General features: G+C 40.8%; 1 protein-coding gene across 4 annotated transcripts in view; it reads right to left on the reverse strand.

Annotated features, from left to right (window-relative positions):
- The window catches only part of CNTNAP4 (contactin associated protein family member 4), a 484,789-nt gene that overhangs the window by 72,601 nt on the left and 392,693 nt on the right, over window positions 1-19,495 (reverse strand). For all 4 annotated transcript variants that reach the window (XM_068237691.1, XM_068237701.1, XM_068237708.1 and 1 more), the window contains 2 exons: window positions 14,376-14,532; window positions 12,055-12,182 (listed from right to left, as the gene is read on the reverse strand). In XM_068237691.1, coding sequence (XP_068093792.1) covers window positions 12,055-12,182; window positions 14,376-14,532 — 285 coding nt within the window. The remainder of the gene's footprint in view (window positions 1-12,054; window positions 12,183-14,375; window positions 14,533-19,495) is intronic.

The following is a 19,495-nucleotide window of genomic DNA, read 5'->3' on the forward strand; positions in this document are numbered from 1 at the left end:
GTTTTGAAACTAATGTTTGTATAATTGATATTATGTGAATGTATTTGTAATTGTTGATGAACCCAGGCCAGATTTCATGAAACACTTACAAACTATATTAAGGATTCAGGGTGATCACTGGAGATACTTAAGTTAATTTGGCCTATAATGTCCTGTTAGCAAAAATGGTCAGTCCATAATTCATATAATGTAAGTAGTATAAAGTATAAAATATAATGGGCCTGATTCACAAAGCGGTGCAAACTTTTTCGCTGACTTTTGCGCGCGCAATTTTCCGCGATTTGCGCGATCGCGGACTTTTGCGCGCACAATTTGCCGCGATTCACGACAAATTGCGCGCGCAAAAGTCCGCGTTTGCGAAAATCGCTGCAAATTGCGCGCGCAAAAGTCCGCGGAAAAGTTTGCACCGCTTTGTGAATCAGGCCCTATGAGTGGAAATGTGGCCTTATTGTTAGGGATTGGCCACACTCTTTTACAAGAAGGCTCTTTCCATCAGTGTGCCTCTGTATATGTGTTTGTGTCTGTGTATATTACTAAATGGTCTTTTTTTATTTATATAAATGTTTTTGCAGCTGTGATTTTCATTCAAAGAAAAGCAGAAATAAAAGGAACACGGAGGGATTAATTGCAAAGTCCTGAAATGCTGCTTGCTTGGCTATTGTAAAGACTATTTGCCAGCTTGCTACCACCTCCTGGTGGGACCTGGGTAACTTCAAGTAAGGGATTTTTTGTTGGGATGAAGTAAGATGGTAAATTTGTGCTAGCTAGCTACCACTGCTAAGGCTAAGGTAACCCAACAGAAAATCAGTGTGCCTGGTAACTTTAGGTGGCTATAACACCACCAGGATTAGGTGCTGAATCCTAGTAAACTACACACTTTAAAGTGAAACTAACATGTTTTAAAAAAGAGTTTCACTTACCTGGGGCTTCTGCCAGCCCCCTGCAGCCTCCCTGTGCCCGTGAAGTCTCTGAACAATCCTCAGGTCCCCCGCCGCGGGCCACGGCTCACTTTCAGTTTCACTGACTTTCAAGTCCACAGCCCTGGCCGCAAGTTTCCTCACTCACACTCCCGTTGCCGAGAGCATCCTGCACAGGCGCAGTACAAGAAAAAACTGTTACTTTGCATTTGCAGGACACTCCCAGTGAGGGGAATGCAAATGAGGATGCGCATGGCCATGGCCACACAAGTGCAGGGACCATCGACTTGTGATACCGAAAGTGAGCCACAATGGGGGACCGGAGGATCATTCAGAGATGCCTCGGGCACAGGGAGTCTGCAGAGGGCTGGCAGAAGCCTCAGGTAAGTGAACCCCTTTTTTTTTTAACATATATCAGTTCCGCTTTAAATCAGATACTTACTAAAACTGCAAAAGTAATTTGCCATCAGTGTAATGGAATCTCTGATCCAGAATATGTATATAGAATAAATGTGCTTACTGCATTAGCTGCATGCTAGTTTCAGGTCTGTAACTAAAGTATTCTAGGCAAAAGGTCAGCATGACAGCCACACAACTGCTATTTTTTTTATGAAATAAACTTGGTAGCCTATATATTCCTATCAGTTCATGTTTCATTTGAAGTTATCTGAACCCTGAAATCATGATAAAAGATGTTAATTCCAGCCAATGATAATTGGAGATCATTCAGGGAGATTCAAAGACCCTTTTGAGTGCAATTGCAATACTCCTAAAAATGACTTTTTAAAGTATCCCATGGTTTTCTTTTATATGTAAACATTTACAAAGTAGGTGAATGTTTTACTGTTTTTAATCAGAGGCAGCCTATTAAAGGGAACCTTAACTCTAAAAAAAAATGAGTTTTGCTTACCTGGGGCATCTACCAGCCCCCTGCAGCCATCCTGTGCCCTCGCAGTCACTCATGGCTCCTCTGGTCCCCCGCTGCCAGCTAGTTTTTATTTTTTACGTTTACAACCGTAACGCGTAAAAATGTACTTTTTGATGTCTTCAATAGCTTCCTGCACCAGCGGTAATGCGTAAAAACTTACGCATGGCGGCTGGCCGACTCCCAGTCAGCAAAAAATGAAACTAGCTGACAGCGAGGGAGCAGAGGAGCCATGGGTGACTGCAAGGGCACAGGATGGCTACAGGGGGCTGGTAGATGCCCCAGGTAAGTAAAACTCATTTTTTTTTTAGAGTTAAGGTTCCCTTTAAGTGTCCCAGAGTTAGAGAACGGTCAGTAGTTCATGCATTTTATCTCCCCCTGTCCTAAGAAGTTGTATTCTGACAGTAAACCTTTATGGCTGTAATTTGCTTATCAGTGATGTTTACTATATTCTGGACAAGGTACCAACAAGACAGAAGCTGTCACTTCCATGCCTAGAAATTAACATTTTCAGGCAGCAAAATAAAACAAGTAAAACAGTCTGGTTATTAATATGTTTGGCACTCATGTTTATCTCATCATGTCACATATCGCCTTGTGTACACTTTAAGGGCAGTTAGTGCTTTAGATTAGTGTTAGGGCCAAATAGGGGCTCGGTTATAGATATATATTGCTTAGGGTTTGAAGTATTTGGTGAAAGAAGCTGGTTAGATTAAGGCTAATGCTGATTTAGAAGATACACCATTCTTAAGAATAATTTAAATAAATATCGTAAATGTAGCTTTAGGTGAAATGTTAGCTTAGTTGTAATGGATAGCGGAGATACCGCCGCAACAGCAAGCGGCATGGCGGCTATCTCCGCGTCGCAGCTGGCGGTTTCCTCCGCATGGTTACATGCTGGTGCTTTGCCTGGTCCTTCTATCGCTCATAGACTAAGGGCCACACGCGCGCGCGCCAAGCGAAAGGACCTTTATGCATCTAGAAGGGGAGTCAGCTGATCACTCGGTCAGATGACTCCAGCTATGCTCTGGATTGGCTGAGTGACTGGGGCGGTGCTATAGAGCGCATTTAGTATATATAGGACCTGACTGTCAGTTTTCCGCGTCTGCTGTTGCATATGCTACGTGTTAGCACTCAGACATAGTCAGATCCCAAAGTGTGCTAGAACCAGCTGGAGCTGGGGATCCACACTTAGCCAGATTCTGCTGATAGCTTAAAGTACTAATTGAATTGTATTATTTTTTTATGACCTTCTGCTAGTTTGACTATTCTTCTGCTCTCTGATTTGGTACCTTTGCCTGTCTGATATAAGTTGCCGACTCTGCCTGAACTACTACTCTGATTGAGCTTCCTGTCTCTGTACTGTATCTGTCCGTGTGTTGCCGAACCTGCTTGTCTGACTCTTCTGCCCTCACCGGGGAGCTTAGTCCTGGTGAGCGACTCTCAGTTTAGGAATCACCTGCTCCTCAGGTAGATAGCTGCAGTATAGTCTGAATCACCTGCTCCTCAGGTAGATAGCTGCAGTATAGTCTGAATCACCTGCTCCTCAGGTTGATAGCTGCAGTACAGTCTTAATCACCTGCTCCTCAGGTTGATAGCTGCTGTACAGTCTTAATCACCTGCTCCTCAGGTTGATTGCTGCAGTACAGTCTTAATCACCTGCTTCTCAGGTGACTAGCTAATACAGTACTGTCGGGATCTCCTGCCCCTCAGGGAACCGCCTGCTGCAGTACAGTCTGAATCACTCGCTCCTCGAGTGATCACTCTACATTGTCTCACTGTGTATCACCCGCTCCTCGGGTGAAACTATCACTATTGCTCTGTGTCTCCAGCTTGCTGGGGTACTGATTACTGTGTTCCTTAGAGATACCCCCTTCTACCAGCCCCTCTGGGATAGTGGGTATCTCCATCAATATTTACTGTTGCACCAAAACACTAACTTACACCTGTGTGTCCTGTGTCTTGCTATACTTGTATTATTGGTGATTCTGCAGATCACCACATAATCAGGTATAACATCTGTATTATTGGTGATACTGCAGATCACCAATAATCAGAAAATATGTTCTTGCTGACACCAATCGTTACATTAGTGTTTTAGAAGACCAAAGGTTAAGGTAAGGGCTGTTGAGGGAATAGAATAAAGGGTTTACAGTTAGTGTTTGGTACTCAAGGAGAGTATATGATTTGAGGTTATGTTATGGCTAGGCTAGGTAAACAAAGAAGGTTAACAGAGTTAAGACTTGGGTATCAGAAATCAGATGAAGCGTGTAAAACATGCATCAGAGGCAATTTGCATAATGGGTGGCCATGGAAACGCTATTTTATTAGGTTCCTCAGGGCTGCCAAATTATCATTTATATATAATATCCGGGGTTAGAGTTAGTGTTAGAAGTGGGGGTTAGGTTTAGGCATGGGGGGTGGAGTTAAGGTTAGGCACCATGGGGAGTTACGATTTTAAGGTTAGGCACCACCTGGGTGGTTAAAAATAGATACTTACGTAAGGCACTATGGGGGAAAGGTTGGGGGGTGTTCCGGTTAGGCACCACCAGGGGAGTCTTAGGAATAGGCATCGATAGAGTGAGGATTCTGTGTGAAAGTAGGGCTAGGTTAGGTCATAGTAAAATAGTGGTAGAATATTTTACTATTGGAATTAAGTAGTAGAACATCTTCAATTTTAATTTTATTCTACTATTGGCAATCTCCATCACCCCTTTTATTGATCATCTTTTGTAGATGCATGCAAAATCAGGGTTACCTACTGCAATTAAAATTCTGTACCCAGTAATACAGTCTTCCAGGTTACCTAGCACTAAAAACACACAGGAATTTGTGGATTTTCTGGAGCCATACTGGAGGCTTTTAGTGTTTTCTGTCCTGTCCATAAAATGAAAAATTACATGGAACATCCATTCTTAAGTTGTTGTAAAACATCTCATTACACCTCTACTAGAGGAGTGACACTTCCTACAGACATTCTTTGATTGCCACCCATTCCAACTGACAAGCTTGCGGTCAGATTGGACAACAACTAGATGCTTGTAGATTTGTAAGGTCTTGGGCGGATCTCCCATTCTATAACCTGCTGCAGAAAAAAAGCAATGGATGTGTTGACTTATACAAATCAAATACAAATTACTATAATGTTGTCCAGAGAAAAGGCACTGTATATATAGGCTGATGTTTTGTGAAAGAAGTTTTAGTAACTGAATTATGAGGTGCACATCCGACTATCATTGTCCTTATGTAGCTTTAGTGAGAAGGATTTACTGCATATCAGACACATTTATTAAATGAAACCCTATATTTCATGTACACTTCATTGTAACATCTGATGGCTTATGCTTTGAAACAGACATTAAAAGACTTCCAGAATCCATTCATATCTCTGTGTTAAAACCTTTAACACGGAAAGTCCAGGTGAGAAAACAATGTAAGTGGCTCTGTACGTTGGCTGAAGCAACAATTATGATTCTGTTCTTTCAGCAACAGATGTGACACTTTAGGAGTCACTTGTCTTGAGTACTTTCAAACCTGTTCACCTACTTCAAACACATACCAGATGCATACAAATAGGAGTCACGTAGCTGTAAAAGCTCTTACAGACACCAATGAAACCACAGTCCTTGATCTATTCAAGTTGTTCAACAGGATATGAACTGATGGTGAAAAGCTTCACAAATATTTGTTGGCATACATACACCTTTGGCATTAAAGCGGATCCGAGATGAAAAACTAACTATAACAAGTAACATGTCTATATATCTTATCTAAAGTTTAGATAGTTTACACAGCAAATCTAGCTGCAAACAGCTTTAATAGAATATGTGGGACGTCAGAAAGGTACCAGGAGACCACGTTCAGAATTATTGAAAACCAGAGTTTGGAATGAGGCCGAGGAGGATCAGGTATCTTTTGTTACCGGATACAGCCTGGAGTTTAATAGAATTACTGACATTGTCAAAAAGTACATTCCAGTGCTGCACCCGGACACAAAACTCAAAACAATTTTGGACAGAGGCTGTCGTTTCTCTGCAAAAAGGGCCTGAACTTTAGGGTCCATTCTCTCACCCAGTCTTTTTCAGTCTCCTTCCATCTCTCGTACTCCTACGTGGCTGGCCACAGTGGGTTCTTACCCCTGTGGTTTTTCCACATGTAAATATTGTCAGTGTCACAGAAGGGGTAACTCAACATTCTCTTTTGTACACAACAAGAGTTTTCCCATCAAACAATATGTAAACTGCAATACTAAATGTACAATGTATGTCTTGTCTAACATGTCGTATCCATGTTCAGTAAGCCAGCACCTATTCAGTAGGAGACCTTAGGCAAGTCTCCCTAACACTGCTACTGCCTATAGAGTGCGTCCTAGTCGCTGCAGCTCTGGCGCTTTGAGTCCGTCAGGAGTAAAGCGCGATATAAATGTTCTGTGTTTGTTTGTTTGTTTGTATCCAATATGTAGGGTGCACCACTCGCCACTTTTCGTAAGTCCGCTGTTTCAAAACATTTTGAAACTGAGCATAGGGGTGATTGTCCTCTTTTAGTTTTCAGGGGGTGGAGCGGGTGGTTTGTCCAATCAGAGGGTGTGATATTTAAAGATTGTTGCTGAAACGTGAAGCTTTCTGGATTCACAGAATGGGCACTTGCACACCACAGGGTCTAAATAAAAAGTGGGATTTAAGCTTGGTTTACAGATCGTTCATTTTTTCAAATGCAATTAGTGTCATGCTCTTTAATTGTATTGTATTGTTTGTTATTGGTGTTCTTCTCTTTCCTGCTCACATATAATGTAAAATTCAGTGGTAACATTTTTACATCTTTTAATATGCCATTTTCAATGTTATTATGGTATTCCTGTATTGGATTTACTGAGGATATGTATCCCTTTAAGGAGTGGTTTGCATGTTTCCGGGGGTGGAGTTTTCTCCTCCCTGGCTCCATATAAATTCCTCCTTAAACAGGTTCATTTTTAACTACGATTAAGGGCAGATGGTAGGCCCGATACGCGTGAGTTGATCCTGTGATTTTATTGCACTGTCTGTGGATTTTTTGAATAAATATTAGCCTTTTTACTTCAACCTGCTCTGGTCTGCGGATCCCTTTTTTTGTTCATCTTTAATAGAATATGATTATTTAACCCTTTCTGGACCAGCACCCTCTGCCCCCTTAAGGACCAGAGGGTGCTGGTCCCGTAAATCGCCGCTTCCCGACGAATCGCCGCAATGATCTGCCGCTCCCGACGAACACGCCGCTCTGTCCCCGCTGCAGGCTGCTCTCTCTGCCGTCGCTATGACGCAGAGCGCTGTGCGCCGGTCAGGAGCCGCTTTCATTGGCTCCTGACCCTGTCACTCCATGTAAGCCAATGAGAGCGGCTTACAATAATGACAGGGCCAGGAGCCAATGAAAACGGCTCCTGCCCGGCTCACAGTGCTCTGCCGTCATAGAGGCGGCAGGGCAGCAACGAGTGGCGGGGGCAGAGCGGATCGAGCGGCGGAGACGGGCAGGGGCGCGCAGTCAATGGGACGTAGAGTTTACGTCCTGTCAGGACCGCAGCGCCCCCTGCCCGACGTAGATTCGCACTCGCTCGGTCCGAAAGTAGTTAATCCTGTGATACAATGACAGCAGCCATGTTGTTTGTAAACATTACACAGAAGCAGGCTTATCTGCATCTTGAGCAAAAAAACCTAATCCCCCCTCCTCCTCCCTGCCTCTGAAATCTCTGGCTAGTAATACCTCTCCCTCCTCCTGCCCAGACTGAGCTCCCATGAGCCCTTGCTACTGTCTGAAAGTGCCTTGGTTCTCTGAAAACCTGTGGGCGTGGCTTGTTTAGTTTATGGGGTATTAGAGTATTAAAACAAAAACAAAAAAGTATTTGGCTTGAGGAATGCCCTATAAATAATAGGAAAAGAACACAATTATGCAATGTGTAAAAGTTCATCTCGGATCCACTTTAACACATCAATGACTGTGTAATGTATATTTATTTATTAAATATTTCAGGCTTGCAGATATTATCCTCTTTGCATAATAACATGTGTCATTTAGATTTTATTATATTATTATAGGGAGAAAATGTTTAACTATAAGGTGTCATCAAGGACCTTGACTTTTATTGCCATGCTAGTAGTCGATTTATTGCTGTCTGGCAATTAAATGGTACAAATTATTATACTGTTTTTTATATATATTCACCTAACATCAAGTATTCTGTAGATTTTCATAAAATACACTTATTAACCAACATTCCATAATAAAACACAGCAGGCCTTATTTTGTGATCAGTTAAAGTAGTCCCGAGGAAAGACTACCTAAGAAAAGCTCAGAGATATGTTCTTGATGGATCCACATACCTTTATGCACTGTCTGTTCCCACTGACCCCCGTAATCACTCCTTTAAAAAACTGACTTTGACAAAGAGTGATTACAGTGAACTAGGAGGAACATGGTGATTGAAGAAGGGACAATGCACAGAGGTATGTGGACCCAATATGAACATAACATAAATGTCTGTGCTTTCCTTACCAAGCTTTGCTTCAGGTCAGGTACACTTTAAAGTTGGCCAACTCTTATATCACCAGCGTTTCATTTCTTTTATAAGAGTTTTAGGCTTAAGAAAACACAATGCTATTTGTTATCATGTACATGTTAAAAGGGCTCCCTGTAAAGACGGCACGGATATAGTACAATATCAGTAAAATTACTGATATACTACTGCTACTACTACTTAATTCCTATAGTAATTTTGGTAATCTTTACTAATATTTTACCTAGCCTAACCTTATCCTAATAATGTACACAGAGAAAAGTACCCATTAAATCAGCACCAAACCATTCATAACTATAAATTGGTAAAACACTTCATTGGGAACAAACTTCATAATAAAACCAATTAAAATCACCAATGATGAAAAAGGTGGGGTACAATGGTCATAATAATAACATATATAGTATATAAAATTCACCACCTCAAACAGTTAATCAGTACATAGATAAATCTATTATTGGAATTATTAATATCACAAGAAAAGATTATATATACACGTAAAATAGTAAAAAATTGCCTGTGAATCAAGGCTCAAAAACAGGTGAGCAAAGCTGGGACAAAAGTCCCAGATAACCAATAAGGGAGAGACACAAGGTGAAAGTGCTACCGTGCAAGAAGTAAGGACAAGGAATGACACCTACATGGAGGAGGAGAAGGTGAAAATGAAGACCACCACCTGCTGCCTTAATGCATCTCGCGGGTTCTACCCGCTTCTGAAAGAGGCCTCTTTTGAGAGACTTTTGTCCCAGCTTTGCTCACCTGTCTTTGAGCCTTGATTCACAGACAATTTTTACCATTTTACGTGTATATATAATCTTTTCTTGTGATATTTATAATTCCAATAATGGATATATCTATGTACTGATTAACTGTTTGAGGTGGTAAATGTTATATACTATATACATTATTATTATGACCATTGTACCCCGCCTTTTTCACCATTGGTGATTTTAATTGGTTTTATTATGAAGTTTGTTCCCAATAAAGTTTTGTACCAATTTATAATTATGATTGGTTTGATGCTGCTGATTTAATGGGTACTTTTATCTGTGTACATTGCTATGTTCCAATTTTTGCCCATTAGCACATTCCGCCGAATTGGTTCTCACCCAATTGTGTGTGGGGAACCTTATTATTTGCGTATTCCATTGTGATTTATGGTGCTTGTCCAATTGTTTACGTATAGTTTAACCTTATCCTAACACTAGCCTTCCCTTGATCCGTAACACTAACTGTTCTTCCTTGGAGTTTCCTAATTCTAAAACCCCTCTGGTGTGGCTTAACACTAAGGGCCCCCAGGCATTGCCTAACTTAATGTACCACACTGGTGCTGCCTAATCTTACCCCCGCTCCTAACATTTAGGCTCCCACAGCCTAGCCGAAAGCGCTGATATTTTTGCCCACTATTTGCACCGCAGTTTGAGGTAGGGTGGCCTTTCTAACCCCAAATCACTGCTAATAACAGCTAATCAAGGCTATTAACATTCCTGCCTATGGGATCGTCATTTTTACCAGGGAGCATCTGTCACCATTTTTAGCTGTTTCATTTGTTACCTTTATAAAATATATAAAAGATTTGATTTCTTTTGTTAAAATATCTGTTCTGATGCACTGCAGTTTTGTGCAAGCAGTGGGCAGATATTAAACAGCAGAAAATCTGCATAAATCCAAACATAGACAAGGAGACCGTACATCTATTATTCCTATTCTGATAAATTATACTAAAATTTATGTTAATTTAAATATTACAGTTCTAGCCCACAGAAGACAGAATGATTGTGCACTAAAAGAAAAATTTATAAGGCCTAGAGATTCAAAAGCAAATGTAATCAGATCCCCGAGTCATATTTATGTAGCTATGTGCATTTGATTGAGGAGGTGTTTAATATGACAGCATATTGGAATTTCTTAGATGTTTTCATAAAAGTTTGATCAAACCAAACTCACACTAGCCAATTTCTAAAGCAATTCACTCCTGAGTAAAAAATATTGTAGGTGATTTACTGAAAGAGTGCATTGAAGAGTGGTGATGTGAAGCTGTGCTCACTTCAGACATCTATCATGTACAGAGAAGTTGCCGTTTATACTCCCCTGCACATGACTGAATGTTTCAAGCGTTACTTAACTGTTCTTCATTGCCTATCACCCGTGGCAAGTCCCCCCCGCTGGTTCCTGAGTTATTACATATGCTTTTTAAATTAAACAAAAACCCCACTGGAGAAGAATCATTTTTTTTTAGTAATTTTCATTATTTCTGAATGGGCGGTTTTATTCACCTACTTTGTAAATGTAATCAGATTGTAGGTGTTATGTGACTGTATGGGCAGATATGTTTTAAGACTTTCTACCACCACTTTGGAATACCTTTTGGATGTTTATGTAAAAAGAAACAACACTGATATATACTTGTTTTCAAAAGTTAAATAGCCACCCCCGCTGGTGTAGGAACACTCACCTGAGCCCAGCTATAATGAAAATACCTCTTGGTGCTGCTCCTTTCAGAATTGCATCAGACACATCTCTCTTTCTATGGGTCTCAGGCTGATGCGCTGCCTGTGCACTGTGCTGAGTTAATTTGCATCAATTTGCACCCACTTCTGACTGGTTGAGTCTTTTCGTCTCAGCTAATTTGCTAATTTTTGTTATCATAATTGTGTTCATGTATCAGTTTGGTGCTGTGTTTGGGATATTCCTTTTCTTATTCTTATTCTTATTCTTTTTTTTTTTTTTGTACAAATAAGCAATTCTTCCCACAACAAATACGGTAAGCAATTTTAGTACTCAAGCTGCACAGGTAAATTATATCTGTTGGCAGAGTGACTGAGTAAAGGGCATCTTTGCAAGTTCCTTCATGGTTTCATCAAAGCAGACTAATAAACACTAGAGGCTTACATAATTGGTTTGTGCATACAACTGCAATATCACAAACACTTGCTAAGCTTTCTCACTATGGATCCAATGTGTGCCAGATATAGACTGCAAATATACAGTACTAGTGACCTTAGCTTTAAAAACGGGCTAGGTCTGTCACCACATCGCTGCACGCCACGCGTGTGTACACACGCCCCGCACGTGCATGCCACACACGTGCCCCGCTCGTGCCCGCTCCTGCCACACACACCTGCCCCTTCCGGCCCCGTCCTCCCTCAGTTCTTCACAGTGTCTCTGTCCATCCCTGCACATTCAGTAGCACAAAACACGGGACACACACACACACACACACACACAGGAAGTGCAGGGATGCAGAGACACTTGATTATTATTATATAGGATGTGCCAGAATCCAAGAAAGCATACCATCCAAATTGTATTTTGATTTCCAGTGTTTTTCATTACTGGAAGCTGCCCTTACTTGCTCCAATCAGAGGCTAAGACACTCCTGATGACAGTAGCAGTTTGACGATCATATCGTTGAATATAGCAGAGAACATTGATTAAAATTCTACAACACAGGGACCTTACTTGGAAACCATCAATTTACGTGACAATAGCAAAAAAAAGGGGTTAACATTTCTGCCACAAAGTAATGCTGCTTTGTTTAATGTGTTGTGATTCTATGTGGGTCCAAAGGAGAGTTCTTACATAAACCATAACACAATATTTTTATGTTTTTTCCATTACTACTGTTTCATAATTTTTTTAAACTATTCACATCTGAATGTACTTACTATCACCCCAACAAAGCAAAGGGCCCAATTTATAAGCAGCTTCTGAATGAGGTCTGTCCGTATCTGTTATTACAATCTGTGTCACTGGTAGGTGATCTTTATTGGAAAGAGATCCTGTGTCATTAGACCTGAAAAATTAAAAATATTTGCAAAAAACTTGGTTAAACAATAAATAAGTTACCCATAGCAACACAATGTCACAATGTCTTAAAATCAGTTCATTGGGGATGCTCATTCAGATTCCATGCAGATGAAATTTCTGTATTTCTGATCGAAATTGGAAATAGGAAAATACATTTCTGCGGAAATACCATTTTACCGCAATTTAGTAATTTTACCCTAATCACAGAACTTGGAAGCATTGGACCAATCAGAGAATGCAAAGTCAACTCAGAAGTATTTGGCCAATTAGAGAATACAAAAAAAGACCACGGAAATCGGAAAATGGAAATCGGATTTCTGCAGAAATACTGCTTTACCACAACTTAGTAATTTTACCCAGTCACAGAACTCGGAAGCATTGGACCGATCAGAGAACGCAGAGTCACCCTAGAAGTATTTGGCCAGCCAATAAGAGAATGCAAAAAAAAAATGACCAAAAAAGACTCCTCAGAAATAAGAAATTGGAAATCAGATTTCTGCAGAAATACTACATTACTACAACTCAGAAGCAATGGACCAATCAAAGAATGCAGAGTCAACTCGTAAGTACTTTGCCAATCAGAGAATGCAAAAAAATTACCAAAAAAGACTCCTGGGAAATTGGTAATTGGAAATACACGAAATTGGTAATCAGCATTGACAGAAATCGGAATTTCCTCTGAATCAGAAATCAGCAGTTCTGACCATCCCTACAGTTCGTACTAGTTCTTTTACATATTTCATTTTGATCTTGTGTGAAGCGAAAGTGCACTACATACACACTTTGAATGTGTTTATAGTTGTATAAAAAGTTTATCTAGTCAATCATAAGCAACATTTCTTAGCCTTCTAAAAGGGGCGGAGAGGTTACATATAGCATTATTTTGTAATCAAACTTTAAATGTTAAGATATCCATCATTAAAACAGACTCCTTGGTTAAAACTACATCAATATATGACTCCATAAAAGATTTTCTAATTCCCTTTCATTTAGTTTTCTGTGGTGTATTTTCACTGATGGTGGAACACATTATAATAATAATAATAATAATAATAATAATAATAATAATAACAATAATAATAATGCACCAAAAATTGATTTTTCCTTTTTTAATGGCATCTGAAAAGGGTTTTAATCCTTAGCTGGCTTATATAAATTGTTTGCAAACCAGCTAGATATCTCTTTCTCTCTTTAGGACATTTGTAGCAGATGGTATGATTCTTTTGGAGAATGCACTTTAAGTACCTCATTGGAATCCCAGCCAGGGAAATAGTATCCTACTAATGCCTGTAGGTTCTACACCAGCTATAAACCAATCAAAGGTGTGTTTATCCAGCAGTGAATGCAGTTTCTCTATTCAAGGGGCATTGCCATAACAAGATAACCACTAACAAGGAAAATATTCAATAAAAATATTGAAACAGAAAAATATAAACCACTAGCCAATGAATGCTTGGTTGAAACAATGCATTCTGAAATAGTGAAGTTTTTGTCTGGGAAATATATTTTATTCTGATAGCAGAACATTTTCCTGAAGGAGATATCATCTAATATTAGTAATTCCAATTGTCCAACATTTTATGTCCACTGGCTGCCTTAAAGCCTGCACAGGAATGTATAAAATGCTATATAATAAAGTAAAAGCAAAAAAAATAAAAAAATCCTGTAAATATATAATTGAAGTGGATCCGAGATGAACTTTTACACATTGCATAATTGTGTTCCTTTCCTATTGTTTATAGGGCATTCCTCAAGCCAAATACTTTTTTGTTTTTGTTTTAATACTCTAATTCCCTATAAACTAAAAAAAGCCATGCCTACAGGTTTTCAGAGAGCCTTGGCAGTAGCAAGGGCTCATGGAAGCTCAGTCTGGGAAGGAGGAGGGGGAGGGGTTACTAGCCATTGATTTCAGAGGCAGAGGGGAGGAGGGAGGAGGAGAAGGGATTAGGCTGATGGCTCAAGATACAGATAAGCCTGCCTCTGTGTAATGTTTACAAACAACATGGCTGCTGTCATTGTATCACAGGAATAAATAATCATATTCTATTAAAACTGTTTGCAGCTAGATTTGCTGTGTAAACCATCTAAACTTTAGATAAGATATATAGACAAGTTACTTGTTATAGTTAGTTTCTCATCTCGGATCCGCTATAAGCTCTAATCCTCATTGTTGTCTTACCATTCATCCTGGTCAGCATCACAGTTGCAATAATGCTGAGAGTCAATACAATTTCCTTGAAGTCCACAGGCACATTTTTTTGCTTCTGGTGATGAACCACTCCAATAGCTATATGTGTGATTAGTCCGACCAACCCACCAACTGAATGTAATATTGCCTGCAAAAGGTAAAAAGAAAACCAGGTAAAAATTGTATCATGCCACTGGTCCTTGGCATGTTAATTGATATAGTCTTACCAAACAGTATATTACTAAGGAAGTTCAATAAATAATTAGCAAAATCAGAACTTCCAACTGTCTTCCAACTTTTGAAGCATGTGTTACCTTTAAGATTGTTAATAATGAACTTTCTCTTTCTTGTTGAGACATCGACTTTAAGACTTAGTCCATGTATGCTGGATCACGAGCAGTGATCACTAGATGATCACTCTGCAGTTACGCTGAACCCTGAATATTTTGTATATTGTTCAAGTAGAGTGAATCAAACTATGCTACCAGTAAAACACTAGGTGTCAAACAGTCTAAATGAGCCCGCACTTGGAAGCAGCATTAGGTAACATTACATTGTTGCTGAAATCTGAATTATGATGACCAGGCTGGACTTAGAACTATGCACACTAGTAATGGGCCTAGAGGCACCAGTGTGCTGACAGGATTACATACCTATGTTCACCAGCATGGAGCTACACTGATGTCACTGCCTCAGAAGTATGGAGAACTGGATGAGTGGTCTGTATGGGACTGCATATCAAGCTCACCCATCCAACTCTCTATAATCCCTTGTTGAACTGGTTACCAGCCTGCTCATCAAGCTCTCTATGCTATATGCATGCAGCCAGGCTGGCCATTGCCAAGAGTTGGATGGGTAGTCTCAATGAGTTTGCCAATCCAGCTCTCTATTATTTGGGAGTTGTGATGTCAGCAAGGTTCCAGGATGGTGAGCATAAGCACCCAGGGTAAGGGAGAGAATGGGGCAGCCAGCACAGTTGTGGTGCACTTTGGTAGTTGAACCCAGATTTGTTTGTTGGTGCAGTTTAGGGCACAATCAATCAAAAAACACAGTGCTAGATGAGTTTCAAGGGAAAATCACCCTGTGTAACAGTATATTCTGTTTGCTATCTGTTGTGCTGTTACGTTTTCCAGAGAAGAGTTAATAAACTCTCTGTGTTTTCTCGGCTTTGCATTACAGTACACTACAGATACAGATCTGTAAATTATTTAGTATGCATTGTTTACCCACATTTCAAATGTAAGCAGTATTACATACATTGCGTACCCTATGATATGCAGTTAGATTTACAGCCGTTCCAGATGCTTTTCAGCTTTAAGTTGAGATGGTCTGCAAATAACCTTATTTTTCATTATTGTCAAATATTTTACTTTTATTAGTGGGAAAGAGCACCAGGAGCCTGCATACTCACTGAGGCATGATATTAGAATCATTTATCTTGAAGAGCTCATGTCTACATTTTAAAATTAAAGGTGAGGGGGGAAAAATAGTATGCTAGATGTAAGCATCCATTTTCAATAGTATAAGTACACCTGAGCATTAAAATTGGCTATGTAAAACCCTAATATAGTTTTAATGCAAATGAAATTTATAGTTTTCGATCAAAATTGAAGAAAGACAGTGTGGTGTAATTTTCCTTTTGTATTACTTTTAAAACATCTGCTCGGTATAAAAATACTTAAGATGCAATCATTCACGCAGAGCAGATCAAGCTGACTTTCCAAAGATATGTTTTTACACTGCAAAGCAGATGCACGCATCATTATATGGCAGTCAAGGATTGCAATTTACCTCTGTGCCACTGAGCTTTGCCTTGATAAAATTGCACTTAGTAAATTGAAGGAGCTCAGTTTGTGCTTTCGCTTGTGCCTTTATCTCTGTTAAGTTCTCTTCTTTGCTTTCTAAACATGCTGAAGATAATATAGCGCTATTCTCTGACATGTACAGAGGCTTCGGGGAAAGCCGAGGCAACAGCTGGCACTTTAATTAAATAAGTGAGTACACTTTAATTAACAAAGTGAGTACAAATTGTGTGTGATTTCATATGAGAATGATTTCTTTCCGGCAACTGTAATACAATTCCTATGGTAAAAGTGATCTATGAAGAAAAAAAACAGATTGTGAATAAATTTCAAGGCCTGTAACCACAATGGTATTTTTCAGACAATTCTTCCAATGACCAGGATTTTTTTTTAGAGTGATGAGTGATCATTTCTGCGATCTTGCAACCTGGGTATAGGCCCGTGATAATGCGAATGACACTTACTGACAACGCGGATTGGTTAATTCAAATCCCCGACAACTCCCACGCAAAGTACCTTGATCGCATGCACTCTCTTTTGTGCCCATTGTGTGCCATCGCATGACGTCATGTATACCCACCTCCAAGAAGACTGATCTGGGAGGGTTCATTGTTGTGGGATGTCACTGGGATTCATCTTCCTGGGCCGTGAGGTGATAATAAAGCTTCAGCCTCCTTTTTGCAGGAGGCTGAAGGTGATTAATTCAACGTCAGATGCTTCCGTGCACTGGTCAGGAACTTGCTAGCACTCAGCAAGGGCATTGAAATGGCAGCTCCCCCATGGAGTTACATCTGATCATTGCCACAGCCATGCTCAGAAGTGACAAGTCTCAATTTTTTCAACTGCCTATCACTTCTGTGTTTAACATGTGGTGTTACCATGTGGTGCTGCAGGAAACTGCAGCAGAAAGGTGCAAGTTGTCAGCAGCCGGGAGGCCAAACTGCTAGACAAGCTTGCAGTTCAGCCTTGCATGGATAGTGTGCAGGAGAACAGAGGCGCCAAAAGGATAAAAGGAAGCTAAATGAGCTTAAAAACCAAATTCTTGGTAAATAGAGGAGGTAGTGGTGGACTTACCTCCTCCAAGTAGACACACAACGACTGTAGTAAACACAGTCAATATATTTGATTTATGAACTCCAAATATGCAACGCGTTTCACAGGTTTGATCCCGCTTCATCAGGCAATAACAAAGGAGCAATAGCATATGTGGTCAGTAGAAGAGCCAGGCACCCACAGAGTCGTAAAAAAACTGTTCCACACTTTGAATGGACTCAACTGATGCTGAAAATCATCTTTTACCCATCAATGTCAGAACCTCAAAACTAGCACAGAGGGAGATCACTCCTCTGGAATATTTCTCAGTTTAACCCTCCTGGTGGTTTGATAAAAAATTGCCAGGGGGCAGCAAATCTTTTTTTTTTAATTTTTTTTTTGTTTTTTCATGTAGCGAGATCGGCGATCAGGAGATCCCGTTCAAAGAACGGGATCTCCTGGAGGGCTTCCCCTGTCACCATGGCGACGGGGCGGGATGACATCACCGACGTCATCGACGTCGTGACGTCAAAGGGGATTCCGATCCACCCCATAGAGCTGCCTGGCACTGATTGGCCAGGCAGCGCACGGGGTCTGGGGGGGGGGGCGGCTGCGGCGCGACGGATAGCGGCGGATCGGCGGGTAGTGGCGGTGATCGGGCACTGCACACAGCTAGCAAAGTGCTAGCTGCGTGCAGCAAAAAAAATTATGCAAATCGGCCCAGCGGGGCCTGAGCGGTGCCTTCCGGCGGCATAGCCCGAGCTCGGCTCGGGCTTACCGCCAGGAAGGTTAAATGTATGTAATTGAAGAAGGAAATCCCATCAATTATCTCTTCTTACCTATTTCTCACCTAGCCTACATATTAACATTTTAGCACTTTTTAAGTAAAAAAAAAATATCCAGAAATATAAGTTGCTCCTAATTAATTTAATTGCAGTCAGTATTTTCTCACCTTATTTTTAGTACTTCTTTTTGCTTGTTGGGTGCATTAAATGTTTTATATAGATAAAGTGAGAAACAAATAAGGTAAAGCCAGTCTAGTTTTGTGAATCAATTTATTAATTGCTAAAATGAAGCCAGGTCCCACTCTATCAGTTTATGATATGCCTTGTGTAAAGATTTACTCTTCCTAGAGGCAAAGAAGATAATGAAGGCTGCAAACGCTTGTACTATGATTTACTCAGATTTTGCTTAAGAGTAGAGATGGCCCGAACGGTTTGCCCGGCAGGAAGTTCATGCAGATTTCAGCTGTCCGCGTCCGCGGCAGGTAGCGAACACATAGCATGTTTGACCCGCCCCCTATACCTCTTCATTGTGTGTCACACTTGTAGCTGGCCCTTGCTGTACTTTGCCAGGCCCAGCACACTGTATTATACAAGTGCATATCTTTTCACTGTATTTGTGTGATTTAACTTACTATACCATAGCTCTCTTTCTGGGTGACACTGCATAGATACAGCCCACAGTCTCAGCTGGCCCTTGCGGTACTGTGCCAGGCCCAGCACACTGTATTATACCGGTGCATATCTTCCCACTGTATTTGTGTGATTTAACTTACTATACTATAGCTATTTTTGTGGGTGACACTGCATAGATACGCCCACAGTCTCACTGGCCCTTGCTGTACTGTGCCAGGCCCAGCACACTGTGTTATACCAGTGCTTAGCTTCCCACTGCCCCGCATCAAGCGTCCTGTCAGAAAGGACCTTCAGTGCAGCAGGAGGCATTGTCACTGAGAAGAGAAGTCCCCTAGTCAAAATAATGTTCAGTACCTCACCTTTATTAGAATGAATGAGACATGGATCTCGGAGGGCTACTGCCTGCCCAAAGACTAAGTCAGTCCCAACACAGCATCTCTGCCTGTGGGCTGCTTGACTGCCTTCTCCACCACCACCAACAGGGTCCAGGACTCCAGGTGGATTCCTGAATTTTTAAAGCCGATGCTAGCAGTGGTGGCTACCAAAAATAATAATATTTTTTTCTGGTGTGTGTACATGCCTAATTTTTCTGGCTGCATTGTGACTGCAACAACAACAATGCAAAAGGCATGTACATGTGTCAATTACCCTTCGTGATGGTTACCTTGCCGCGGTGAAGGGGCTTGCGTATCACAGTGAAGCAATGACCTATATGAGTGTGTTGAGGGGCACACCCAAGATAATAAGGTCGTTGCTTCATTGTGGACAGGCCAAATTCGATCAGCTGGTGGTTCGTGAGCGAACTCAGACTTTTGTGGAAGTTCACGTCCGCGGTCCGCTAACCCAAAATCTGAGGTTC

The sequence above is a fragment of the Hyperolius riggenbachi genome, chromosome 1, assembly GCF_040937935.1.
Source record: "Hyperolius riggenbachi isolate aHypRig1 chromosome 1, aHypRig1.pri, whole genome shotgun sequence".
In the NCBI taxonomy this organism is placed as follows: domain Eukaryota; kingdom Metazoa; phylum Chordata; class Amphibia; order Anura; family Hyperoliidae; genus Hyperolius; species Hyperolius riggenbachi.